The sequence below is a fragment of the Rattus norvegicus genome, chromosome 7 (genome assembly GCF_036323735.1).
Source record: "Rattus norvegicus strain BN/NHsdMcwi chromosome 7, GRCr8, whole genome shotgun sequence".
NCBI lineage: Eukaryota > Metazoa > Chordata > Mammalia > Rodentia > Muridae > Rattus > Rattus norvegicus.
The window spans coordinates 135,527,521-135,554,511 of record NC_086025.1 but is presented as its reverse complement, the minus strand read 5'-3'; the positions used below and the strand labels follow the sequence as shown (position 1 = coordinate 135,554,511).

At 46.0% G+C, this 26,991-nt stretch overlaps 3 protein-coding genes across 16 annotated transcripts in view; 2 read left to right on the top strand and 1 right to left on the bottom strand.

The window, feature by feature from the left end:
- Atf7 (activating transcription factor 7) overlaps window positions 1-17,161 on the top strand; it is a 111,838-nt gene extending 94,677 nt beyond the window's left edge. For 4 of the 5 annotated variants that reach the window (XM_063263681.1, XM_006242396.5, XM_008765747.4 and 1 more), the window contains 6 exons: window positions 832-931; window positions 1,439-1,552; window positions 2,155-2,307; window positions 4,129-4,326; window positions 7,515-7,623; window positions 11,353-17,161. In XM_063263681.1, coding sequence (XP_063119751.1) covers window positions 832-931; window positions 1,439-1,552; window positions 2,155-2,307; window positions 4,129-4,326; window positions 7,515-7,623; window positions 11,353-11,570 — 892 coding nt within the window. In that variant the 3' untranslated portion in view covers window positions 11,571-17,161. The remainder of the gene's footprint in view (window positions 1-831; window positions 932-1,438; window positions 1,553-2,154; window positions 2,308-4,128; window positions 4,327-7,514; window positions 7,624-11,352) is intronic. The other variant, NM_001108115.1, reaches the window with a different exon arrangement.
- A 3,511-nt stretch (window positions 17,162-20,672) lies between these two features.
- Npff (neuropeptide FF-amide peptide precursor) lies at window positions 20,673-21,462 on the top strand. The gene is made up of 3 exons (NM_022586.1): window positions 20,673-20,787; window positions 21,033-21,172; window positions 21,275-21,462. The coding sequence occupies exons 1-3, from the start codon at window positions 20,686-20,688 to the stop codon at window positions 21,375-21,377; spliced, it is 345 nt and encodes a 114-aa protein (NP_072108.1). The 5' UTR covers window positions 20,673-20,685; the 3' UTR covers window positions 21,378-21,462.
- A 223-nt stretch (window positions 21,463-21,685) lies between these two features.
- Window positions 21,686-26,802, bottom strand: Tarbp2 (Tarbp2 subunit of RISC loading complex). 10 transcript variants are annotated; one of them, NM_001034941.1, is made up of 9 exons: window positions 26,647-26,802; window positions 25,957-26,126; window positions 24,700-24,802; window positions 24,068-24,160; window positions 23,492-23,564; window positions 23,185-23,302; window positions 22,735-22,862; window positions 22,243-22,444; window positions 21,686-22,114 (listed from the first exon to the last, which is right to left on the bottom strand). In NM_001034941.1, exons 1-9 carry the CDS (start codon window positions 26,697-26,699, stop codon window positions 21,957-21,959), a joined length of 1,098 nt encoding a protein of 365 aa, NP_001030113.1. In that variant the 5' UTR covers window positions 26,700-26,802; the 3' UTR covers window positions 21,686-21,956. The 10 variants fall into 10 exon arrangements, with proteins under 10 accessions (NP_001030113.1, XP_006242491.1, XP_038935585.1 ...); XM_006242429.5 differs by lacking the exon at window positions 24,700-24,802 and having other exon boundaries at window positions 24,068-24,143; window positions 26,647-26,787; XM_039079657.2 differs by lacking the exon at window positions 25,957-26,126 and having other exon boundaries at window positions 26,647-26,783.
- Between the last annotated feature and the right edge of the window lie 189 nt (window positions 26,803-26,991).

Sequence of the window (26,991 nt, the reverse complement as noted above, 5' to 3'; positions counted from 1 at the left end):
TATTTGCTGGTGGAGATGTTTGTTTGTTTGTTTGTTTGTTTGTTTTTTCCGGAGCTGAGGACCGAATCCAGGGCCTTGCGCTTGCTAGGCAAGTGCTCTACCACTGAGCTAAATCCCCAACCCCAGAGATGTTTAATCATCACAAATTTCTAATAGAGTTAGCTTACAGCCATTGAATTCAATTAATTTGAAAGGTATAACGGTTTTACTAGACTGTGGAGCTAGAAATGTAGCTCAGTAGAGGACTTTCCCAGTAAAGGCCCTTTTAAACCCCAGCACCAGAAAGCCACCAAGGCTCTACAGGATTAAGGCAAGTAGACTAGGGCTGATGTGTTCTAAAGCACTTCTGTTTAATCCCTAGAAAACAGACTGTCATTTCTCCATCTGCTTTTCCATGTTCAAGAGGATGTCAAAAATTCTCTGATTATAGAAAGAAGGCAAAGGGGCAAAGCTGTGATATTTGGGGGCTGGAAAGATGGCTTAGCAGTCACAGAGGTCACAGAGGTCCTAAGTACAATTCCCAGCAACCACACAGTGGCTCACAGCCATCTGTAATGGGATATGATGTCCTCTTTGGTGTGTCTGAAGACAGTGTTTTTGTATATACTCATATATATAAAATAAATAAATACATCTTTAAAAAAATATTGTGGGGGTTGTTTAGCTCAGTGGTAGAGCGCTTGCCTAGGAAGCGCAAGGCCCTGGGTTCGGTCCCCAGCTCCAAAAAAAAGAACCAAAAAGTAAATAAATAAATAAATAAATAAATAAATAAATAAATAAATAAATAAAAATAAAAAAATATTGTGATATTTCATTTCATTTCTCCTGCAGATCTCCTACTGGCTCCCTCCCTCTCGTCATGCATCTTGCTAATGGACAGACCATGCCAATGCTGCCAGGGCCTCCAGTACAGATGCCTTCTGTTATTTCGGTGAGCTTTATAGTTGGGGTAGCCAAATCTACCAGCACACTGATTCCTCTCTTCCACCTGAATGATCATAACCACAGGACCCCCAGGGATATGTGGGCCTGGACTGTATTAGTTGTGTGTGGCAGTGTGCCCAAACTCTTCACTAACCTCTGCCAGTGCAACACTGTGAAGCACTAGACAAAGATTCATCTGGACAGTTGGCTTCTAGTCAAGGGGTTATTTTGCCAACCTGCTGACTGGTTGACTTCACTCAGCCCATAGCTTCTCCTGCACCGCTCACCTCTTTCCTGAAGACACACCCTCAGTCTTTCCCACAGAAAAGGATTGAAGAAGGAGGTTCCTTACTCTGTGGCACTCCTTAGGAAAGATATTTCCCAGGCTATCTCTGCATGTCCTGTGTGAGCAGATTATACAGAACAGGCCCTGACATGCCACTCTAAAAAACACTTCATTTGGGGAAAACCAATACTACTATGTCTCCTGATTTTGGTCCTTCTCTTGATTTAGCTGGCCAGACCTGTTTCCATGGTGCCCAACATTCCTGGTATACCTGGCCCACCAGTTAACAATAGTGGCTCTATTTCTCCCTCTGGCCACCCTATGCCGTCAGAAGCCAAAATGGTGAGTACATCCTAACCTGGAGTACTTCTAAATGTTGGCCTTCTAAAAGAAGTAGTATCAGTCTAGATTTTTCAAGTGAACTGAGCAAAGGAACCTTCTGAGGTTTGCATATCTAAAGATATTCTGCTATGGGGTTGGAAAGACGCTGATTTCTAAGTCTCCTGTCCCCACCCTTACAGCCTGGCACAGGCCATGGCACAGAAAGAAGCAGCACAGATTGTTGGGAATAGAACACTTGCCATTTCAGTGCCAGGATAACAGATGGAGGGGGTGAGTGGGCAGGGGAGCTGGCCAAGTGGTGAATAGCTGTGTAACTAGCATATGGCCAGGTTCCAGGAGAGAGCTTTCATGTGGGACCTATTGCTTCCACAAGCCCCAGTCCCCAGCTGTGCCCAGGATAATAGCCAGGGAACAAGAGTAGGCATTTTAGGGATCCAGGTGGGCACTTTTCTCTCCCTGTCATTTTCTTTTAGTTCCTCTGTTAAGAAAAAATTGGGGCAAGAATTTTAACTGGAAGATCAGTAATACAATCAATGTAAGTCCATTCTTCCTATCCTTGGCAGAACCTCACTCTTGCCTCCCTATATAATCTTTCCACACAGAGACTAAAAGCCACATTGACCCACCAAGTTTCTTCAATCAATGGAGGTTGTGGAATGGTGGTAGGCACTGCAAGCACCATGGTGACAGCCCGTCCAGAGCAGAACCAGATCCTCATCCAGCACCCGGATGCCCCATCCCCTGCCCAGCCACAGGTCAGTTGTGCCCTTGGATGAGCACTCTAGGTGTGTCGCCCCAATTCTTTATGTTTTATCTGTTTTCAAGAATCATGAGATGAGAAAAGAATAAATTTAGCTTTCTGGGTAACCAGCTATTTTGATAGGTTGATTCATTCATTACTTACCTATCTTTGTGTTAGACATAAATGCAAACAGCTTGAGTTGTGCAGAGCTATTTCAGGAGAGACCTCTGTATCTCCTACTTATCTGTGAAGTCGTAACAAAAAAGTCATCCGATTAGATTTTATGGCATAAGAATAGATTAGGGGGGACTGGAGAGATGGCTCAGCAGTTCAGATCTGCATGAACTTCAGAGGGCCTGAGTTTAATTCACAGCAACCACATTGGTGACTCATAACCATCAATAATGTAATCTGATGCTTTCTTCTGGTACTCATACATTAAATAAATAAATAAATAAATAAATAAATAAATAAATAAATCTTTACAAAGAAAAGAATATATTGATACTGAGACTAGAGAGAAAGCTCAGCAGTTAAGAGCACTGAATGTTCTTCCAAAGGACCTGGGTTCAATTCCCAGCATGGCAGCTCACTACGGTCTATAACTGTAGTCCCACAGGATTCCATAATGTCTTCTGATGTACAATATACATGTAGACAAAATATCCATATATATAAATAATCTTTTTAAAATATCTTAATACAATATATTGTTATAGTAATAAAATAGATGGTTCACTAAAAAGTAAGAAAACACATACACAAAAAGATCTTCTCATTACCAATCCACTAGTCCCTTTTCATCACAGAAATGAAAATTTTAAAAAAAATTTTCTTTAAGCTGGAGGAGGTCCCAGTTAGTTGCCCAATCTCTTCTCAACAAGGTCTCCATTTTAATATAATTCTTCAGGAACTGAATAGCTCCAGTTCTCATAATTGTCTCCACTGGACAGGTGACAGCAACCTGAGATTGGTTTCTAGAATTACATTCATTGCTTTGTCTCTGTTTTACTGATGTCACCACCTGCTTCATCAGCTACCACCACATGCCCAGACATTTCATGGCCATATGCTGCCTTAAACCTTGGCCAGCACCATGAGCTTTCATTTGTGTGTCTTCACAGAAGCTAGAGCGTCCCACCATTCTGAACCACTCACTCCGCAAAGCCAGCAGTTCTGCTCACAGTAAAGCACCAGCCTTTGCCTATCTGCATGTGGTACTGGGAGGATTGGGAAGAGGCGGAAGGCAGAGTAAGAAGCTAACAGACGTACATAGTGATAGGACCTGGTGTGATTCCAGATCTTTCCCAGATCTGACTAATCTACCTAACTCAGGTTTTCCCATCAAGTACTTCTCTGTTCTGCCAAACGACAAAGTTCAAAGTTTGTGCCTGCAAATCCCAGCACTCTGGATGCCTAAGCAGAAGGACCAAAAATCAGAGTCTGCTTGGACTATATAATAAAACTGTTCAAAGTCAAAAGAAAAAGGGAAAAAGTATTGTCTTAATTAGGGTTTTACAGCTGTGAACAGACACCATGACCAAGGCAAGTCTTATAAAGTACATTTAATTGGGCTGGCTTACAGGTACAGTCCATTATCATCAAGGTTCATAAGGGAGCAGGGCAGCATCCAGGCAGACATGGTGCAGGAGGAGCTGAGAGTTCTACATCTTCATCTGAAGGCTGCTAGTGGAAGACTGACTTCCAGGCAGCTAGGGTGAGGGTCTTAAAGCCCACGCCCACAGTGACACACCTGCTCCACACCTTCTAAAAGTGCCACTCCCTGGGCCAAGCATAGACAAGCCTCACACGTATTCTTCCTTCTGGGCAACAGGTGTCTCCAGCTCAGCCCACCCCTAGCACAGGGGGACGGCGTCGGCGCACAGTGGATGAAGATCCAGATGAGCGGCGGCAGCGATTTTTAGAGCGGAACAGAGCTGCAGCCTCCCGATGCCGCCAAAAGCGAAAGCTGTGGGTCTCCTCCCTGGAAAAGAAGGCAGAAGAACTTACTTCTCAGAACATTCAGCTGAGTGTGAGTGGGACTGGGTGACTGTTGGGATTGTGGAGTGTGGTGAGCAAGGCTGAACCTTAACAGTGCAGCAACAGAACAGAGGATGGGCACTCTTTAATTAGGTAAGACCCAGAAGTGTAAAGCATCCCATAATAGTCAGAACTGAAACCTCTCCCCTAGCAATTGAGAAGGAGACTATCTCCTCCCAGATCTGCCACTAGCACAAGACCCATTTGGGATTTGAGGATGTAACTCAGACAGAATGCTACCAGTTGGAAGATTGGAGAAAAGGCGAGAGTAGAGGCATAGACCCATCTGGATGAAGCAAATCAGGTTAAGAACCCCAGGGTATGCTCTGTCAAATCATCCACAGAATCTGACAGGAATTAGAGAACACCTAATGAAAAATGTGTTTACTTGGGCTAGAGAGATGGCTCAGCGGTTAAGAGTACTAAATGTTCTTCCAGAGGGCCTGGGTTCAGTTCCCAGCACCCACATGGCAGCTCACAACTGTCTGTAACTCCAAAATCTGACACCTCACACAGACATACATGAAGGCAAAACACCAATGAACATAAAATACAAAATTAAATTTAAAAAATTTACTCTAGCTATTGTACGTGTCTTAGTTAGGGTTTCTATTGCTGTTAACAGAAGAGACAATATGACCACAGCAACACTTTTTTTGCCTTTTGGTTTTTGAAACAGGGTTTCATTGTATAGCCCTGGCTGCCCTGGAATTTATTCTGTAGACAAGATTGGCCTTGAACTTACAGAGACCTGCCTACCTCTGCCCTCTAAGTGCTGGGATTAAGACTATAGCAACTTGGGGGTTTGGGATTTAGCTCAGTGGTAGAGCGCTTGCCTAGGAAGCGCAAGGCCCTGGGTTTGGTCCCCAGCTCCGAAAAAAAGAACCAAAAAAAAAAAAAAAAAAAAGACTATAGCAACTTTTATAAAGAAAAACATTTAACTAGGGCTAGCTTACAGGTTTCAGAGGTTTAGTCCATTATCATCATGGTGGAAAATAAGGACGCACACAGGCAGATTCTGGAGAAGGAACTGAGAGTTCTGCATCTGGATAGGCAGGCAGCAGAAGAAGACTGTGAGCCACCAGACCTGGCTTGAGCTTCTGAAACCTCAAAACCTGCCCTCAGGGACACACTTCCTCCAACAAAGCCATTCCTACTCTAACAAGGCCACACCTTTTAATAGTGCCCTATGAGCCTATGGAGGCCATTTTTATTCAAACACCAAAGTAGGTTAAAGAAAGAAAAAAGGGAGAGAAAAAAAAAACCATAAGCACAAACAGAACAATTAAAATCCATGCGTTCTTTCTTGTGAATATTATTTTCCCTTACTCTGTTTTGTCTTGGAAGTATTTATGTGTCAGTAAGAAGATTCAGTAGGTAAAGTCACCTGCCATCAAGCCTGACAACCTGAGTTCTACCCTTGGAATCCACAAGGTGGAAGGAGAGAAGTTGTCCTTTGACCTCTAAACATGCACAGTGTGGCATGTATGTCCCACCCACGTACATACATATGCACATGATATATAATATACACACAATAAATAAAGTATATTTTAAAAGGGATCAGCACTGATGGCTCAGTGGCAAAATGCTTACCACTAAAACTGATGACCTGAATTTAATTTTCAGATCCCACAACTTGTCCTTTGATTTATACACACACACACACACACACACACACACACACACACACACACACACACACACACACACTGTGATATGCACATGTGCACACACACAAAATAAATTTGTTTTTTTCAATTTTTGACAATTTCATACCTGTATATAGTATATCTTGTTCACATTCATGGCAACTTCACTTTTCTAATTATTAAATATTTCATTACAAAGGTACTAGATGAATAAATTTCTTTCCTCTCAAACTCACATATAGGGTGAGAACAAAGTTCCTTAATTTACCTTCCCAGTAACAGTCCCATTACCTTCCCAGTAACAGTCCATTACCTTCCCAGTAACAGTCCCATTACGGGGTGGGGGATTTAGCTCAGTGGTAGAGCGCTTAAGGCCCTGGGTTCGGTCCCCAGCTCCGAAAAAAAAGAAAAGAAAAGAAAAGAAAAAAAAAAAAACAGTCCCAACACCTTCCCAGGAACAGTCCCATCACTTTCCCAGGAACAGTCCCATCACCTTCCCAGTAACAGTCCATAATCTTCCCTGTAGATAAATGGGGTACAAACCGCCAGACTCATATTTCTGAATAGTTTTTATTTCTAGTTTTTGTGTTAGAATTGGAGGGATTGAGTTGGCTTAAACATGAATGATTTAACAGTATCTCATGGAAGCCTAATGAAGGAGATGAAGGATCTACCTTGTTCTTTTAAACTACTGTATATTTCTACGTTCTGAGTGTGTTAGGTTCTTTAGATCAGTGGACACTAACACTGTTGTAATTGTTCATTAGAACAGTAGTGCTGTAGAAGACATTGCACACACTTGATTAAGTGGTTCTATTAAAAAAGATTTCTGAGACCAAGCTTGGTAATTCAAAAAAAAAAAGAAAAAAAAGCATAGTGTTTCAGTCCTATGATCCCAGCACTTGGGAGGCAAAGGCTCTCTGTGAGTTCCTGGTCTATGACGGGAACTCCAGGTCAGCCAGGGTTATAGAGCGAGACATTGTCAAAAGAAATGAACAACAAAAACAGATTTCTAGAAGCACACTTTCTTCTTAGTCAGAGGCCCTCACATTGTTAGTTTCAGAATAATCAGATTTATCCCAGGTAACAGTCATTTCTCTTTTCGTGTTATAAGTCTGTACTTTTCACTGTAGGCAGTTTCTGTCATTGACTTCATGACTGTCCTGGCCCTAAGAAGACTTGCCAGATCATGTCCTAATTTGGGGAGGAAAATCTAGACAGCATTCTGTCTGTGCTCAACATTAGGACAATTCTAAAGTTAATATTACAATAAATGGTTTGCTATAGATAGCAGAAAAAATTCTAATAAGTTTGATATAACCAACAGCCATTAGTAGTCCAAGAATAAAAGATGAGTTTTTGGTTTTGGTTTTTCAAGACAAGGGTTTATTTCTCTCTGTAACAGCCCTAGTTGTCCTGGAACTTGGTTTGTGGACCAGTTAGAATTAAAGGCATGCACCACCACACCCCAATTGCTTTTTTATTTTAGTGAATTTTCCTAATACTCTTTACTTCTCTCTCTCTTTAGAATGAAGTCACATTACTACGCAATGAGGTGGCTCAGTTGAAACAGCTACTGTTAGCTCATAAAGACTGCCCAGTCACTGCACTACAGAAAAAGACTCAAGGCTACCTAGGTGAGTGATTCATAACCTAAGCAAAATCAGTCAGTTGGTAAATCACAGGTACTGAGTATCTTAGCTTAAAATATATATGTATATATATATTTTTTTTTTAAATCTGTAATCCTAGTAAGCAAGAGGATCAGTAGTTCAAGGTCTTCAATTATAGCCAAAGTTTGAGGCAAGCCTGAGCTGCATGAAACTTTCTTTCAAATAAAAAAATAAAGCTTTGACAGTAGTGCAGAGTTACCTATAACCACTGGAGAGAAGGAGTAGCATGCAGTATTTCTTGAATGTTTTATTTAAGTGCTATACTGTTTTCACAGTTCCCCCATGAAGTAGCCATTCCATCTATAAGTGAGAAAACTACTCAGATTAGATCACTTATCCAAGTCAAACAGTAGGAAAGTGGGGTTGGGGATTTAGCTCAGTGGTAGAGCGCTTGCCTAGGAAGCGCAAGGCCCTGGGTTCGGTCCCCAGCTCCGGAAAAAAAAAAAAAAAAAAAAAAAACAGTAGGAAAGTGGTAGAGGTCTTTTAATCCCAAAGACTGTCTTGGCCTAGAGAGCAGATGAACAGCAGCAAATGATGCTGCTTAGAAACTGAAAAGTTGGGACTTGAGGGAAGATTTCATCTTTCCAATGATAGCCCAGTCTTGGTTTCAATTTGTAATTAGAGATTTCTACAAAATTGTGCTCAGCATTAATAGTGTTACAAAATATATATGACAATGAAAAATTTGTTATAGATAATTAAAACTAATAATTGCTAGTTTTCCTTTACATATTAAATAAATACATAGAAATACTGAATATAGCAAATAATTTTTTCACTAGTTGCCTTTATCATTTCAGAGATGTAAAATATTTCTCAGAGATTCTGAGAAAAAAATTAAGAATCTTTATTAAATTATTTATTTAAATGTTAATGTGTACTTCCAGGTGTGTTGATTTGTTAAGTAAGTACTGACCGAATTGTTGTTCTGTGCCAGGCACATCCTGGGTGTCACAGGAACCAAACAAGTTAGGTTAGATCTGCGTCCCTGAAGATCTTGTATTTTAGTTTGTAAGACAGATTTTTTAAAAAGGCGAGATATGTGGTTTGTGGTAAATGTAAAAAAAGAAGATGATGCAGCTGGGGTATGGAGAGATTGCTCAGGGGATCAGGGCATTTACTGCTCTTGCAGAAGACCTGCATTCAGTTTCCAGCACCCATAACTATCTATAACTGCAGTTCTAGGTGTCTGAGATCCTCTTCTGGCCATCTCAGGCACCAAGCATGTACATGGTTCATGGATGTACGTGTGGCTCTGGCTGCCCTGGAACTCTATATGTAGATCAGGCTGGCCTTGGCTCATAGAGATATGCTTGCCTCTGCCTCCAAAGTGCTAGGATTAAAAGCATATACAGTCAAACACAGCATAAATCTTATTATAATAATAATAATAACAACAACAACAACAACAACAACAACAACAACAATATAGCTGGAAATGGTGCTATAAGAATTCAATCCCGGGCTGGGGATTTAGCTCAGTGGTAGAGCGCTTACCTGGGAAGTGCAAGGCCCTGGGTTCGGTCCCCAGCTCCGAAAAAAAAAAAAAAAGAACCAAAAAAAAAAAAAGAATTCAATCCCTGCACCCAGAAGACTGAGACAGGAGGTTCATGAATTCAAGCCCATCCTGAGAAACCTTGTCTCAAAAGTACAAACAAAAAGAGAAGGAAGAGAAGGGTTAGGCTTGGTGGTCCACACCTGGAATCCCAGCACTCAAGAGACAGAAGTTGGAGGATTACTGCAAGTTCAAGGCCAATCTGACCTACATCATGAATTCTGGCACTGCCATATACATAGTGAGACCTGCCTCAAACACAGACCATGTGCAATATGAAGGATCCCATCCTCTGCTGGAGACAGCAGGGGTGCACAAGCAGAAAGTAAGGCAGTGTACCTAGATCAACTATTTTAGATCCTGTTCATGGGCTAAAGAGGGTAAGGACTGAGTGTTCTTCAGTGTACAATCAATATATAGTTTTCTACTCAGTCCTTATAATAATTCTTATTAGTGGTGAGTCCATTAAACTACTTACTACAACAAAGATGTGTTTAATCACTACTTTGTGACAACCACATTATAGAGGTACTTGACATAAGACATTGTCTCTACCTCTCAAAGATTCATTGGGTCATTGTGAACCTGTGACTGAGAAGGGACAGATATATCAGTCAAGGACCTCTGGACCGGGAGCTTCTGCTGTGTACCCCAGTGTCCTTACATGTAAACGGTGCTTAGTACGTGTCTGCAGAGTAAGTGAATACATGCTCTGAAAGCACAGGTAACAAGACAGTTTCCTGGGGGTAACAAGAAAGTGTTTACTGAGGCAGCAGTATTTGAATTCTCTTGAATCCATTTGAAAGATGACTCAGATATTCATCAAGAGGTCAACACCCCAAACTCAGACATGGTGATACACACAAGTGTAATCAGAGCTCTCGGGGTGAGAATTTGAGGCCAGCTTGGGCTACATGAGATACCATCACAAAAAAGACAAAACAAAACAATACACTTACTGGAAATTTTTCCCTAATTCCATACATCTCTGTTGAAGCAGCTATACAGACTAACATTTAATAAAACTTGACTAGCAACCATTACCTTTGTATGCAGCTGAGATGTGTAAATGTCAGTAAAATGTTATTGTCACTTTAGATAGAATGGTATAACCTGTAGTAAGTATTTTATATAATCAGTACATGGCTAATTGATAGGAGGCTTACAGACTTTATATGTGTACATGTTTATATCTGTTTTCTGAATCTTGGCTACTTATAGTGTCATTTGATTGTAACTTGGTATTTAATGGACTTACATATAGTGCCAACTACATGCTAAAGGAACATTCTTTAAAATGGAATGGTTTAATTCCTTTGAAAATTAATAGAAGCAGATTAAGGAATCTATTTTAAATTACTTTTGCAAATGGTGGGATGGCTTACCAGGCTTAACAGGTGAAGGTACTTGATGCCTGATGAGCTGAGTTTGATCTAAGAGAACAGAGTCCTGAGAGTTCTCATCTGATCTCCACATGCATGCTTTGGCATGTGTGTGACCATACACACATACATACATGCATGCATACATATACACACATACATATACACATACACCCATACACACACATACATGCATACACACACATACATGCATACACACACATACATGCATGCATACACACACACACACACACACAAATGTAAAGAAACAGAAAAGATATTCATTTTCTTCTACAAACAGAGCAGGTTCAAAAATAATTTTAGATGACTCTGAATTATCTCTAGTCTATCCTCACCTTCAGGTAGTCTTTGTTGACCTCTGGAGCCAGTGGGTCACAGGTCACATCACTTTAAGTCTTTCTTGGAGGGAACAAGCAGCTTTCACTATGGTGATGATTGAGGCTTTACCCACCTAGAGTGTAAACACAAGCCCCAGGAGAGCCTCCCTATCACAGTGTAGTAAATATGATGCTGTGCCTGGCTTCTGGCTCAGATCTTAGGTTTTGTGTCAGAACTTATTATTTTTCAGGCCATTCATGACTTGAGGTCAGAATTCTGGAAAATTGTCTCCAAAAAGAAAGATGAAATTAATTTTCCTTTGTATTCTTTGTGATTATGACAAAGAAGAGTCCTTTCTGTTCCTCTGTCCTATTTTCTAACCACTTGCTCTCTACTGTTTGCCCTCCTTCCTGGCAGAAAGTCCCAAGGAAAGCTCAGAGCCAACGGGTTCTCCAGCCCCAGTGATTCAGCACAGTTCCGCAACAGCCCCTAGCAATGGCCTTAGTGTTCGATCTGCAGCTGAAGCTGTGGCCACCTCGGTCCTCACTCAGATGGCCAGCCAAAGGACAGAACTGAGCATGCCCATACAGTCACATGTGATCATGACCCCACAGTCACAGTCTGCGGGCAGATGATGCCTCCCATGATGGAGAGGTCCCCAGCCAGAGCTCGCCAGCCTGAGCCAAAAGAGAGATCAACTTATCCCTCCTGTCTGCCTTGGAATTGGCAGTATGGAGAGGGAGAAATTGTGTGTTGTGAGTATGGACAGATGTGGGGCTTTTCTCTTTAGCCACATGATCATGTACAATTAACACCTGTACAACGGGCTTTTGGCCCCAAAGCCACATAGATCATCCCCCAAGGGTAGGGTTTCTTATGATCCTACAACCAAAGGCCTTTCCACATGGTCTGAGCAATCACCCCAGCCCTGATGCATGTGTGCCTCTCTTAACACTAACCCTTGCACTTGTAGGTTTGGGGTTTCTCAGTGTCCTCTCCTCCCCTTGAGCTGTGGCTGATACCTTCTTATCTCTTACTAGCATGCCACTTCCTGCCAGATAGAGGGAGACGAGATTTGATGGCGTGTTACTTGCTGTCCCATCCCCAGCCACCCCATGCACTCAGGACTTTGTCCCCAACAGCTGCTTATTTGTCTCTTCCCCTTCTAAGCGACAGTGAAAACACTCACTTGTTGAGAATGTAATGCATTTAATGTGTGAGGTAGCAGTGCTTCCCGCCTCTTCCCTGGGCTCTACTCCTGTCTGCTACCAAAAACAAACACAGACAGAAAAAGCAAAACTCTGAGAGTTTGAATCATTTTTCAGTTCCAAATCTATCGGTACCTCATTTCGTCTCTTGACTTTCCTTAGTCTAGTGGTGGGGTCTTTCCTACTTCCCCACTCTGCCTTGGAAACCTCATCTTGTGGCCTTATTGTTAGTGGCAATGAAAAGGGAGAGAGCCGGGGATCTAACTGGGCCTCCCTGTCTCCTTCCCTACCCTCCAGTTCTAATCATCAGGGCAGACAGGAACAGTGTAACTTAAACTTGTTCCATCAGGTTACTGGATTAACTGATTCTTTTATGTTTTACAAGAGTTTACTGGCCAAAGTCTACATATTGTCATCTTTGGTCACCTGTGCTCCTGCCTCTCCACCCTGCTTCCCTGTCCATGTCACTGCCTGTTTCCACTAGAATTTCTTTAGCTCAGCCCTCCTCAGAGTTGTCAGACAGAAGCTGCCTTCATTCTCTGTCCCTCCTGCAGCTCTCAGCCTCCCTTCTTTCCTAAGGTATGTCTTGTACCCACCAGTGTCCAGCACTCTCCCAGCTACCTTCTCTTTTTTTCACCTGGTTCTTGGCTGACCCACTAGGTGTCTCTAGTACTGAAATCTTGTTGAACTTGTCCATGGTACAGGCTCCAGGGCTCTGAAGCATCATGATTGAGATCATGGGTGCTTTTGACGTAAAACTGAGTGGAGATAGGAGGTGTACATTTTCCTATGTATAATCTCAGCAGAGCACTCAGGATTCAGCCTGTCTGTGAGATTGCTGTCTGTGGCTGTTGACTGCCCTTATTTCATGGGTTACAGAGAGAAAGATGTACCCCTCCTCTTCCTCATCTTTCCTTGGCTCTGAGCTATGCAGGCTCTTCCAGAGCCAGAGGCCTGTGGATAGATAGGTCAGCTTTAATAGCTCTTGAGTTGAGAATCCTCCCCGTTGTCCTAGAACCACCTTGTGCCATCTGCTCAAGCCTAGAGTCCTCTTTTCTAGCTCCATCTTAACTATGCAGAATAACTGTTTGCTTCCTTTTTTTGTCTTCCAAAATTCACTGTCATGGAGGGATGAGGAAATGTTGTAGCTTATATGATTATTTCTTCAGTTTAGACTAGTGAACCCATCCTGTGATGTACTTGTATGTTTTATGTAGATTTCCCTCCTGTTCTTTAGAGTCAGTGCTGAACAGGCTATACCCAGTAAAAATAGGAGCTGGTTTTATAGTCTTCTACCACAGGGACTTAGCAGGAACAGCCCCTGAGGTGACCAGGCTAGCAAATGTCACAGCAGATGGTTGAGGGCAGGTTACCATCTCCAGGGGTTTCACTTGGCGTTAGAAACTTACAGCCATAGTTTGAGCTCAGTACTTCTTTAGATGGCTGCTTCCTGGGATTTTTTATTTTTTTTATTTTTTGTCTTCTTTCCCACTTATGAATTTTGTTTCTTTCTTTCTTTTTTTTTTTTTTTAATTGTCTTGACTGCCCAGTAGCAGCCTTACACTAAAGCATGGCTGAGCTTAGAGCTCCCAAGGGGTCTTAGCAGACCCTTAGCTATTTCTCTTCCTCCGTCAGTCAAGTGTCTAAGTCGGGGTAACCTACCAGCCTGTCCTGGGTCTCATGTCTAGTATATGTGGAGGTTCTTTTCCAGTTTCTTAACCCTCATGTCTGCTTCTCTTGAGTCTTTGTTTTCTTAGCAGGAACTTAGTACTGGGGACCTGAATGATGCAGGGCACCACCAGAACCATCGTAGGAAAGCAGCACTGAAATTAGGCACAGCAGGACAACCCCAGATGCCTCAGTAGTTGGTTTTCAGTTTCAGAAAGCAAAGCAGCTGCTCATGCTGCAGCTTCCCTTACAGTCAAGGGAGACGGTACCTGCACTGTCATCACTGTCAGTGGTCACCGCCTTGACCAATGCCTTCCACACTTACCTGAACCAGAACCAGATACTATAGAGGGTATCAATTAACCCTTTTTGACATCTGTGATGTGTCATAGAGGGTTCTCTGGTCATGTCTACTTGGGGTTCTATATGCCTCTTGTGTTTGGATGTCAATTCCTGTCTCTAGGTTTAGGAAATTTTGTGATATAATTTCATTAAATAATTTGACTAATTCCTTTTGAATTTATCTCAGATTCTCCTTCTTCCCAGTGGGTTCTGAGGTCTTTAAGTATATCCCAAGCTTCTTGAAAATACTGGTCATGCGCTCTCGCTCTCTCTCTCTCTCTCTCCCTCTCTCCCTCCCCCCCCCCCGTGTGTGTGTGTGTGTGTGTGTGTGTGTGTGTGTGTGTGTGTGTGTGTTGTCTCAACTTTGTGCTCCTCTGCAGAACTGCATGGTCTTATCTCTTGGGGAGGCTTTTCACTTGGTTGTTTCTTTCATGTTAATTTCTGTCTCGTTCCTTTTCCATGTTTGAATGCCCTCACTAAAATCTCCCTCCATGTATCTGACTTTCTCCTCCAACTTACCTACTGTTTTGTTCATTTAGGAGGTTTTATATACAGTCCCTAGTTCACTCATGTGTATTTGAGACTTCTACTCTGAATTCTTTCTCAGACATCTCAGTACCTTTGGTTTTCATTAGGAGAGGTTTGTAGTGTGTCCTGGTCCGCTGTTGGCCCATGTTCTTTGTCCTTCTCTATGGTGTTTTGTACATCAGTCAGGATGGATATGTCCTCCAGTTTTAACTCTTCTTCCCCAACTCTGTTTTGTTTTATGTAATTGAGCCCTTCTTCAGAGCTCTATCAGGAAGGAGCTGAGAGCGATGTCTTAGACCCATGAGTGGTCAGAGGCCTGGTCTGTGCTCTTACCGCCCACTCCATATAACACAGAGTGTTCAGAGTTCCAGTGCCAGGAAGCCTCCCAAAACACAGGGAGAGCTAGAAAGGACATGGCTCCTTCACTCCCTTCCTGTTGGCTGAATACGCCAAATCTGTCCACCTCTTTCCTCCACTCCTGTCCATGGTTATAAACAGCAGACCACATATTAAAGGGAGCTGTGCTGGTGAACCTTGCCTCCTGCCTGCCTTTCCTCTCCCATCTCCTCAGGGACCTGCCCTCCAGTACAGTCATCCTGAGAGATATAACTATACTTTTTACAGCCTGAACCACCAAAGAGACACAACACACAATTCTTCCTCTGGCTTCTGAGAGGCTCCTTAAAGGTGCTAACTCCTGAGATCACTCTCCCCAGTGTGTCCCCTTTCATAACTGTCTTCCCATCCTCAGAACACATTTCCAATAATATTATCGATTGTACCCACCAAAAAGAAATATGTACTTCTTTTGAAAAGAAAATGGTAGTCTGTCTAGACTCATCTTGCAGCTATGCCACACAGGCCTTTGTTGATGTGCTTTCTCCTCTTTAGACATGTTTGACCAGGGTGGGAGCTGTGGTAGGATAGGACTGGTGAGGATCCTAAGACCTATCAGAAGACCCCACCCCACTCCAGTCCAACTAGACATTCTTCCTACAGAGTCTGTTTCTGTCTATATACATGCACATGCACATGCACATGCACAGACAAATCTCCTACTCCACCAGAGTGGTGACCACAGGAATGAGCTCAGTGCTTGCTGGCCACATCCCCACCTTCTGCACCTTTAAGGTAAAATCCTACGCTAGAATGAACAAAGGCTTGTGAAAGTAGGGCAGATTAAGGCAGCTTATATCCTTGTAGGTGCAAGTTTCTATTTCAGCTACTAGATGTTTTGGTTTTGTTTTGTTTTTTAGAGCTGGTAGGCTATAAGCCAGCTATAAGGCATTAGTTGTTAAGTAGCTGTGAGCACTGTTTCCTTGACTTCACCTTAGGGCAGTTGCTTTCAGAACATGGTCCAGGAGCAACAGTAGCAGCAACATCACCTAGAGAGCTTGCTAGAAATGCACACTCTTTGTCATCCCAACCTCCTGAGTTGGCCACTCTGAAGGTGAGCTTTAACTAGCAGTCTCTGCTGCTGGTCCATACTAATGTGTGAGCATCCCTAGAAGACAGACTGGGAACATCTTAGCTCTGTGGTGACACGGATTACTTTAAATGCCTTTTCTGCCTTAGAAATGATGTTTTCCCTTCCCTCCACTTCCATTAAAACAGCCACCAACAATATCACTCACCTCAAATTTTTGGTCTTCCTTCTAGTCTTAAGCTCTAAAACATTTGCCTGTATTGGTCTGGGCAGAACTTACTCTTATTTCCTTGCAGGCTACTAGTTGTGCATTCTTGGTGACATTAACCAGCAGGAAGGCCAGGAGTGGTGGTGGCCCAAGCCTTTGATCCCAGCACTTGTGAGGGAAGTGAGGGAAGCAGATCTCTTTGTGGTCAAGACCAGCCTGGTCTACAGAGGGAGTTCAAAGCCAATCATAGCTATGCACTGAGATCCTGTCTCAAAACAAACAAAATCAGCAGAGCCTTAGTTGTCCATTCTTTCCTCTGCGCGCGCGCGCACACGCACACGCACACACACACACACACACACACACACACACATCTCTTGCAGGAAGATTAGCCTCCAACCCAACAGTGGAGCCTTCTGCATCCTGATAGAGTGTATGTTGAGAAGAAAGCCATGTGTATCTATGAATATATCTCTCCTGTATCCTTTGACTTGTAGCAATACCTCTCCATCCTCAAGGAGCTCAACCTAGGCTGGGTCTCCCCAGGCCCCAGTGGTAGACTCTGATGGGTGGGAGGATACAGTGCTCTGGGCTGTTTTGTTACAAAAGTGTCTTCTGTCCTTTCCCCCCACCCAATTCAGCATGAACCCTGTGAGCAGGCTCTCACAATCTCCTGGGGCGGGGCTGAGGCAGGGGCTTTCAGCTCTTCTCCATAACCATCCCTTCTTCCTTCCCCCATGCCATTTAGCAGTTATCACCCAGCCTTGCCTTCTCCCTCCATCCTTTGCCCTGACATATACTGTGCCTTATTTATGCTGCAAATATAACATTAAACTATCAAGAGAATCACTGGTATGTTTGGTGCTTCCCTGCGCAGACTCATGGGGCCCACTGGTCACTCCTAGAGACTCACTAAGCTTTCATGTCTGACAATCCTCCCCCTTCCAGTTCTTAGGGCATAAATAGCAAGTTCTCCTCTTTGCTTTCTGTAAGTAACATGGTGTTAGAGAAGGCACAGAGTTCAGACCTTTAAACCCCTCAGAACGTAAGCATGACAAAAACACTGACCAGAAAACTTAATGTGTGCTCCTTGTACTGGGAGTATCTGAACATCCGGACCCCCTTCTCTTTCAGTGTTTTATGCTCACCCTCTTCCAACAATTGAAAGGAAGAAAAAGTCCTACTCCCAAGAGACTTGAGAGAGTACAAAGAGGCAGACAAAATCAAGCTTTCTCTAGAGAAAAGAAGGAAGAGCTGGTGAGATGGCTCAGTGGTTAAGAGCAAAAACTGTTCTTGCCTCAAAAGATCCAAGTTTGGTTCCGATGTAGGCTGGCTTACCACCACCCTTAACTTCCAGTCACAAGAGATCTGGTGCCCTCTTCTGGCCCCCACAGGCACTGCACTCATCTGCATAACCCCTTCCCCTACACATATGCATAATTAAAAAGCAAAAAAATTAAAAAGAAAAAGCCTGGAAACTCGAGGCAAACTTTGTAAAAGCAGATAAAAGCTCACAGAACAGGTAATTATTGGGGTGAGGAAGACAGACAGGTGAGCGCCACTGATTCTTCGAGTATCTATGTCTTCCTGTATATTCCACTAAAAGTGGAAACCACCAGTGAGACAGACTGAAGAACCTGACAAAAGACAGAACAGGTACCTCTAAGGTTTCCTGGTAGAACAGATATACCCTGTTGGTGTTTGGTGAAGGACTAGAGCCTCCTTAGGAAATGGAAACACTGTTGTTGGCCCTCACTGCGTGGGGCTGGCAAGATGGCTCAGCAATAAAGACACTTACTGCCAAACCTGAAGCCTGAGCTTGATCCTGGACACATGTGGTGGAAGGAGAGAACTGGCAAGCTGTTCTCTGAGCTCCACATGTGCTCTGTGGAGCATGTGTCTCACCTTTGCCCCAGGGAAATGAATAAATGAAAAAGTGGTGGTGGGAGCACATAGTGAGTCCAAGAAAGAACATCACTAAAAGCTGAGACCAAGAGGACTGGACAGACGGCTCAGTGGTTAAGAGTACCTGCTGTTCCTCTAGAGGACTTGGGTTCATTTCCAGTCAGGTGGCTCACGTCTGGAATTCCATCTCCAGAGTGTCAGACTCTGGACTGGCCTCCCCAGGCACATGCTCTTGCAGACATACAATTTAAAAAAAAAAAATTGAGACAGGGTTTCTCTGTGTAGCTCTAACTGTCATGTAACTCACTCTGTAGACCAGGCTGGCCTTGAACTCGGAGATCAGCCCTGCCTCCCAAGTGCTGGCGTTAAAGGCATATGTCACCATAGCCCTGCTGAGATCCTGCATTTAAATAAGTAAGTCTGGAAGGTGATAAATAAGGCTAAGTCTGGAAGATGAGAATCCTAATGCAAGACAATGTAACAGGTTAGAAAGATTAATTTTTGTTGAGGTTAGAGGTGCCTGCTCTACAAGTTAGAAGTGAAGCAGCTTCTCTATGAATGTAGCTTCAGCAACGTTGGTACTCAGGCAGCAGTGCAGTGAGGAGTAGCTGCCCTGTGCACACGCAGCAAGACCGCTGTACACTCGGTCCATTTGCTCTTCATGGCAGCCTCTTGTGACAGGGGTCAGACTGGGTACTATGACACACACCTTTAATCCCAGCACCTGGGAGGCTGAGGCATCCTGCTCTACAAAGTAAATTCTAGGCCAGCCAAGGCTAAATAGTGACACCTGATACACACACACACACACACACACACACACACACACACACACACACACAGAGTGGAGACGCAGATAGGGAGAGAAGCCAAGAAGACCCACAACAAAAAGCAGCAGTGAACCATTGTAACTATAATGCATGATAGCAAGTTCTATGGGAAATCATGAGACAAAGCTTACATACAGGTCCACCCAAGCCTGGATGTATTATTGTATTCTAGAACATCGGATAGAAACCTGATCTAGGTTTCCCTATGCAGTATAGCACCTGACTAGCATACATAAGGCTCCTCATTTTGATTTAATCCCCAAGAAAGAGATTTTAAAATGCCACTTATCCACAAACCTAAAATATAAGTTGGTTCCAATCAAGTACTTCCTTGTTGAGCAAAGATGTGGTCTCCAAGCGTGAGGGGTTTTTACTTATGGACTGAGAGATGTTCTAAGACTTCATTGAACAAGCTAAGACCTCTGGTACAGGCCACCAAGAAGCTCAAGCCCACTCAGCACTGTCTCTGGAAATGGTAAGTTCCCCAGGACTGGAGTGGGAGGAAGACAAAAGGAATCACAGTTGACATTTCAAAAACACCAGGTCTGTGCTTTTTTACAAAATGCATCCCAAATGCTTCTCCTAGCAAGTAAATCATTTTACTGTTCCCATATGTGAGGAAAAGTATGAGTAGCTTGCTTTGCTCATGGGCTAGAACCCTGACATGGTCCTTCTGTTTAGGCTAGAGACATGGTACACTGGCACCTGCATTTGCAAGTGAGGTTGGGACTAGCTCCTGTGAAGGACCCTTCCCTGACCTAGAGTGGTTCATTCCCTAAAGCAGGAACCTAGTCACCAGCTCCAGTAGTATACTAGAACCAGAACCAGGCAGAGGCCGTGCTGACCTGAGGGAACTGAAACAATGTATCAATTCCTGCCTGGAAAGACCCCTGCCCTGAAGTCCTCCTAGGCAAGATCCTTGGAAAAAGAAATGGCCAGATGTGGCAGTGAAGAGTAGTGGCCACAAGGTGGCAGCAGAGTTTCAGCTATGGAGGCCCATTCCACAGCTAAGGTGGGCCTAGCCACAAAATGTGCAAGCCACCTCTACTCAGTAAGGTTCTAACAAGGGTCTCCTAGCTCTCACTTAACTATCCACGGGCAAATCTTAAAAGTGGTGAACCCACATTTAACCTCACTAGAAGCAATGGGAATTGAAATGTCTGTGGTCCTGACTACCTGTTCCTGGCAGGACTAGGGACCAAGCTGGGTCATACTAGCCTGCTCTCAACCCTAGTTCCTTCCCATCCAGGACATAATGCTCAATCCTGACAGGAGTTTCTTCAGTCAGGAACAAGAGGTGATCAATTGAAGCTTCTCCAACCTGTTGAAGGATTGGAGGTTCTTGTAAGGCTCCTCCAGGGCCTAGCTCTGACAAACTGCAATTAATAATGCTTCCTGAGCTCTGGAGACAAGATTTATGCATCTAATAAAGTCTATAACTCCAGGCTCATGCTGGGGGTAGAGAACTGAGAGCAGAAAGTCTCCAGGGCGGTATGGGAGGGGGTCCCAGGTGGCTCTTAATAGAGCCATGCATTTCCATTGCCTGTCTAGATTTCCCCCAGGCTGCTGATGAGGTGGGGGTAGGGGACATCAGGTATAAGAAGCCCGTGTGCCACGGAGGAGGCAGATGGCAGCATGGATTCCAAGTGGGCTGCTGTGCTGCTGCTACTGCTGCTGCTGAGGAACTGGGGCCACGCTGAAGAGGCAGGGAGCTGGGGTGAAGACCAAGTCTTTGCAGTGAGTGAGCGTCCTGCTGCCCCCCACCCACCCACCCACCCACCCACCCACCTCCCCTCCCCAGCTGGAACTTTTAATACAGGGTTGATGTTCCCCAGGCTGCTAAGGTCTTCAAGAAGCCTGGCTTCTAACAGGGAAATGGCTTCTCAGCCCATGCAAGTTTCCCCCAGAAACCATTCTTTCCTTCCATGTCTTCAGTGTGCGAGACATTGCCATGTTCCTGCCCTGCTACTCTCTCATCACAGGAAGAAGATAAGGGACCCCACCCATCACAGTATGCCCACACTCCAGACAGGATCCAGACTCCTGGGTCCCTCATGCGTGTTCTGCTCCAGGCCATGGAGAGACCTAGAAGGAACCCAGCCTTCTTGTTTCAGCCCCAGAGGTGAGTTCCAAAAGGCAGAGGCTGGGAAGGGAGGAGGGCAGAGGAAGATGTGAGGGAAGGTGAGATACAGGGAGTGCCGACTAAAGATGAATCTCTCCTAAGGTTTGGCAGAAATGCTTGGGGGCCCTGGAGCAAGGAGCAGCTAAGTCCCCAGGCTAGAGAGTTCTGGAGCCTGGCCGCTCCTCAGCGCTTTGGGAAGAAGTAACATCATCTGCTGTGATATGTCTGCATGCAAAATCACTTCCCCACATTCCATGTGTGCCCCCAAATAAAGTGGTCTGGCTTCTGCATCTGTGTTTGGACAAGACTCTCAGGGAACGGGTGGGAGCCCAAGAGCAATAGTTATAGCCTCCTTTACCTCCACTCAATCAGTCTCCAGCCATTCTGCTGGAGGGTCCCCAAGGCTACTGCACCTTGCCTCCTGCCTGTAGCAAAAAGAATGGGGTTCAGAAGGAGAACAAACACTGTGTATTCCTTTGACACCCTCATGACCCAGGGCCAGAGAACACAGGGTTTAAGAAGCCAAAGAGCAGCATTTATTCTGGATTCCAATAGAATTCCAATTTCCTTTCATTCATCATCCATGGAATGAGGGCAAACCCTGCGCTGGCTGGGGCCCTGTGGTTCATGGCTCCTTGCTTGCCTTTGCCTTCCTCAGTCTCAAGGCAGGCAAGCTGTGTCAGAGGTAGAGATGGCACCTCTGGAGGGCACCAGAGCTAGGCAGACGCATAGACCCAGGGCAGAAGGAGCAAGAAGTAACAGATATCCATCACTGTAGTGGGTGCTATTTGCTACCGGCCATGATCCTGAGGTACTGTAGTGCGCGGCGAGCAGCATCACCTCGGGCTGCCTCCCTGGTAGTGGCAGAACCATAACACACAGTGGCTGGCTGCGTGGACAGCTCCACTAGACACTGGCAGAGCCCACTCAGGCTCAGTTCCTCTGGAAGCCAAAAAAGAGGGAGGCACTGGTGGGGAGGGGCACCAAGCAGTGTACATCACCCATCTCCCAACTCCTTTATACTTGCTCTGATCCAGTCCCCTCCATCCCCAGTCCCTGGCTGGCCATACCAATATCCAGATAGCTGACATGGAAAGCCTGCTCCGCAGAGAGCTCACTGAGGATGCTGCAGCAGGCAGAGCCCAAAGACCCCAGAGAGCCCACGGAGCAATTGCGAAGGGACAGGATCTTTTCTCCCACAGAATTCCGTAAGGAATCCCAGGTGCAGCCTGGCCCACGGTTCCTTAGTCCATCCAGGCGGGAGCTCACGCCCTAATGAGATAAGGGTGAGAATGCAGCTAAGAACCCAAGAACAGGGCATACTCTGACCCCTGGCAGGCTTCCTCATCCCAGGAAAAGTTGCTACAGGGCCTTTGCCCTAGGCCAGCTTTCCCTAGTGACCCTACACATAGGCTGAGGGGACTGCTAGGTGTCACAGGTTCAAAGAGCCCTGGGTTTGGTAGAGAAGCAGGTCCAACTCACTTCCAAATCACAGACCCAACCCAATTCCACACCACGTCCTGCAGTGTGAACCACATGGCGAGCCCACACAAGCCACTTACAATGGAAAAATGATCGTCATCAGGTTCAGCCTCGTTGCCGTCGCGGGCATCCAGAGGTACCGTGTGCACTCGAAGCAGCATCTTAGCTGCCGCGTTGCGCTTTGCCAGCTTCTTGGAGGTCCCACTGCCTGAGGATAGGGAAGGAATTGTTCGATTTGGGGATTCCTAACAGACCAATGCTTTCCCTCTAAGTTAACTTGGATAGAAGGTCCCCTTATGGGATAACTGCAAAGAGGAGCTCAAGGCCTGTTCGTTTTCACTGAGGAGTTGATGAGCCAGAAAAGAGGGGAAAGATGGGCAGGGACAAGGAAGAGACAGGGAGGGAAGAACTGAGCAAGGAGCTGCAAAGCAAAGAAAGTTGGGACAGAGCACAGCCAGGCAAAGAGCCACCTTGTGTGGGGCTATAGTGTGGCGGAGAGAAGGTGAGTGAACCCCCTTTTCCCCAGTTACCAATCTCAATGAAACGCTCCACCCGGCAGGTCATGGTGAACTCTTTGCGGTGAGCAGGCCCAGACTCCTGGGTCACCATGTACTCTGGCAAACGCCAGCCTTTCTGCACCACCAGCTCCTTGAGAGAAAAACAGAAGAGTCCAAGGTTTAATGGGGAAAGAAAGGTTCCTTACCCGAGTGGCTTTCTACCAAGAGCCTCAGCCTCTGAATGAGAAGGAGGACCACCCCACCCACGAGGGCGCACATCCCTGCCTCAGGGCCCTAGTTCAGAGAAGACAGCACACACGACAATGAAGATGAGGCACACCTGCAGAGCACCAACAGGGTTGCACTCAGACTGCTGAGGAGAGACAGGGGGCTGCATCTCCATGGGAGGGCTCCTAAAGGAAAAACGGCCCAGACCAACGCTGAGGAAAACGGTTCCTTCTGTCCTGGACAAGGATGAAGTGCCAGCCACTGCCACCTCCCAATTCTTCACCAGGCAGGCAGCTATCTGTCCAAACATCTAGCCTTGCTCCTCCCTCCCCAGTCTCCACCAAGTGAGGCTCGCTACTTCCTAGTAGCATTTAGATGTGGAAATACTTCAGTAAAATCCCTGTGACAGAGGTAAAGGAGCAGTACAGCCGGTCCTGGAGTACCTTTTGGGTCTCAAACAAGGAGCCTGTAAGATGTTTAAACAATCTAACATTCGTCATATGGCTATTTAAACATCATAAATTACTTCCTATCCCAAGCTTACCAACCAGCTGGTGCAAATTTTTCAATTATGCCATTCTCTGTTTACTCTCAAGCTTCCTCATCCTGACCTGCCTGGGTTCAAGGGCTATAAGACTAGAAGCCAAGACCCCTTCCTTCCTCCAAGATGTCAGGGGACTGAAGATACCTGGTTAGTAAAGCAGATGGAACAGGGGCAGCAGCTTCTGCAGCAATGACAGCAGTGTCCTCAGGCACTGAAGAGTCTAGGAGAGAAAAAGAACTTCCCGAGGGGAAGAGGGCCTTGGATTCACACCCACGTAGAAGGGAATGAGGGTGTGAGGTCCTTCTGACCTTTCCATCCCCTGAGAACTCCTTCCCCCTGATGTTGACTCGGAGAGCCTCAACAACAGCTCTTCCTCCTGGGATCCTCTGCTGACCCACACTGGCTCAGAAGCACTGAGGTAGGGGTGGGGAGCTCAGAAAAGAGAGTCTCTTCCTACCCAACAAGCTGCAACCTGAATGTGGAAGAGGGAAACCCATCTTGCTAGAAAGGGGGCATGCCGGGACTAACTTATCAGTCTTAGCCTCCACCCCCTATGCCCTATCTCATGCCCCAGAGCAGCCACCACCCATCAAAGGGGCTGGCTATTACCCTGAGGCATCCTAGAATACCCTATTCAGCTTTAAAGGAAATTCTCAGGAAGGAGCCACGAGAGGGTGGCCGTGAGTCACCAGACCAGGCTTAGGAGAGAAGTAGGTAGTGCAGAGGCCTGGGTTCTCAGCAGGGCTTCTAGTGTGCCTTGGCTGTTCCTCCCTCACCTGCTGTCCTCCAGGGCTGGTTCCAGCATGCTCCCCCCTTTGAGGTGTTTGAGGGCCACCTCAGCTGCCTTGTGCTTGGCTGCCTTCTTGCTGGGGCCCTGACCTAAGAAAAGGGGTGTGGGCAATACTGGAGGTCACCGGCAGGACAGCAGAGAAACCAGCCCCCACAGTCTCTCTCACACAGTCAGAAGGAGTGAACAGTCCTCTGACCAACCTCCCCTGTCAGAACTGGAAAGGCTCTAATCATTGGAATGAATAGCCTTTGTCCTAGTTAGCTTGGCACAGCCTAGGATCATCTAGAAGGAGAGCCTTAACTGAGGAATTGCCTAAATCAGCCTGGCCTGTGGGCATGTCTGGGGGACTGGGTTGACTGCTAATTGATGCAAATATGCCCAGCCTGCTACTGTGGCACCATCCCTAGGCAAGTGGTCCTCAACTCTGCAAGAAACCTAGCAGATAAATAAGCCTGCCAACCAGCATGGGGTATCCACCATTGTTCCTGCTGTGCTCCTATGGCTGTGAAGTGAGTTCCCTGGTCAGAGGTGGCAAGGATGAGTTTATTTTCTTTGGTCTTGACTGATAATGTGAGTTTCTACCTTAGCTTCCCTCGATGATGAATATAACCTGAACTGTAAACCAATCAATCCTTTCCTCCTCTAAACTGCTTTTGGTTAAGGAGCCTTATTACAGCAACATAAATGAGACTTGAACACCCCATCTCTTCCAGTCAGCTCCTGTAATTTAAACCCTGCAGGCAGGAGAACTTCTGAGCTCCAACCCTGGTGGGCTGGGGAGAGATGTTTCACTCTGTCTTTCTTCTTTTCTCTTCCCTCAGTAATGGGAAAGAGACAGCAGAGGGTCTGTTCTAAACTCTGAGCTTTGCTCTACCACACATTAGGCATGTGAACATGAGCCAGCCATGTGATGATCCCTCATACTAAGTTCTTCACATTCAGTGTGAGGCATGAAGGCTGGCAGAGTGTGTGCTTGCTCCCCCTAATCCCCACAAAGAGTACAGTGTCTTCCTCTGAGGTGATAAAGTAGCAGACCCCTGTGATATTTCCAGTTCTCGCCACTGAGTCTCTCAGGTCCTGTCCACCTTCTCACAGCCCTGTTTAATCCAAACGGTGGCTTTCCCCCTGAAATCTCTCCATCCCTCCCTGGCCTTACAGGAGAGGACTGTGAGGTGATTCCATGATATTAAGCCACGGGCCCTGTGAATGCACACCCCAGCCAGGCTGCCCAGGCCTTCCTCACCAGTGCAGCTGGTGTCGCCAACGGTGACCCGGAAGGTGAAATTAGGTTGATGGGCTTGGCCCTCGGCTTTGAGAAGGTCGTACACGGGCGTCTTCCCTATTCTGGTCCCATACTCCTGAAGAAGGCTGATCGGGGTCTTGCCCGGGTTGGCGGCCAGCATTTGCTCTATGCTGGGGAGGGGCACAGACCAACATCACACTTCCCCTTTCGGCACCCACCTGGCCAGTCACTGTCATATTAGACCTAGCCACATTATAGGGTTCATGAGTCCCCAGGCAGTATAGCATCCATCGACTGGGTTAAAAGTTATGATGCAGGAGGGAAAGCAAAGTCCCAAGGCAAGTGGAGAAGGTACTGTTCTCAATTAAGGCGAGGGATCCAGTGCCGTAGTGCTGGTTGGACGTGCATTTCCCCCTGGCACAATGCAATTCGGAAACCCAGTACCCACCAAATACACTGAACGTCGGGGCATAAAGCCCAGGGCTCCAGTGCAGTCTGGGAATCAAGCCAACCCCAAACTAAAGCTGGAGGCTGTGGCCACAGCCCCAGTGCATGCCGGGAACCTCTGCCCACTACCCCAGTGCTTGCTGGGAACAACCCTCAGGCCAGGTGCATGCTGGGGCCGCGCCGCTGCCCCTCCGCACCACCTCACACTTTTCGTCCTGCAGGAATCCAAGCGAGGCAGCTCACCTGGGCAGCCCGCAGCCTGTAGTAGAGCCGGAGCCCTGATCCTCTTCACTCATTCCCTCCTCCGTCCCCGCGGGCGCCACCGTGACTACAGTCTCCACGCACCCCAGTACACCGCCGACGAGCTAGGGCCGGGGCCAAGCCCGGAGTCGCGGCCGGTAGGGCCCGCCGCGGGGCATGCTGGGATCTGGAGTCCCCCGCCCACCCGACTCCTTGTGTCTTCATCAGGATCCGAGCTACCCGCCCCACAACCCTCAGCGAGGCTCGCCCGGGCATCTGCACCGCCCTCTGGGAGGAGCAGACCCTCCGCGGAAGCGTCCCAAGCTACGAGTGGTTTTTGTTTTCTAA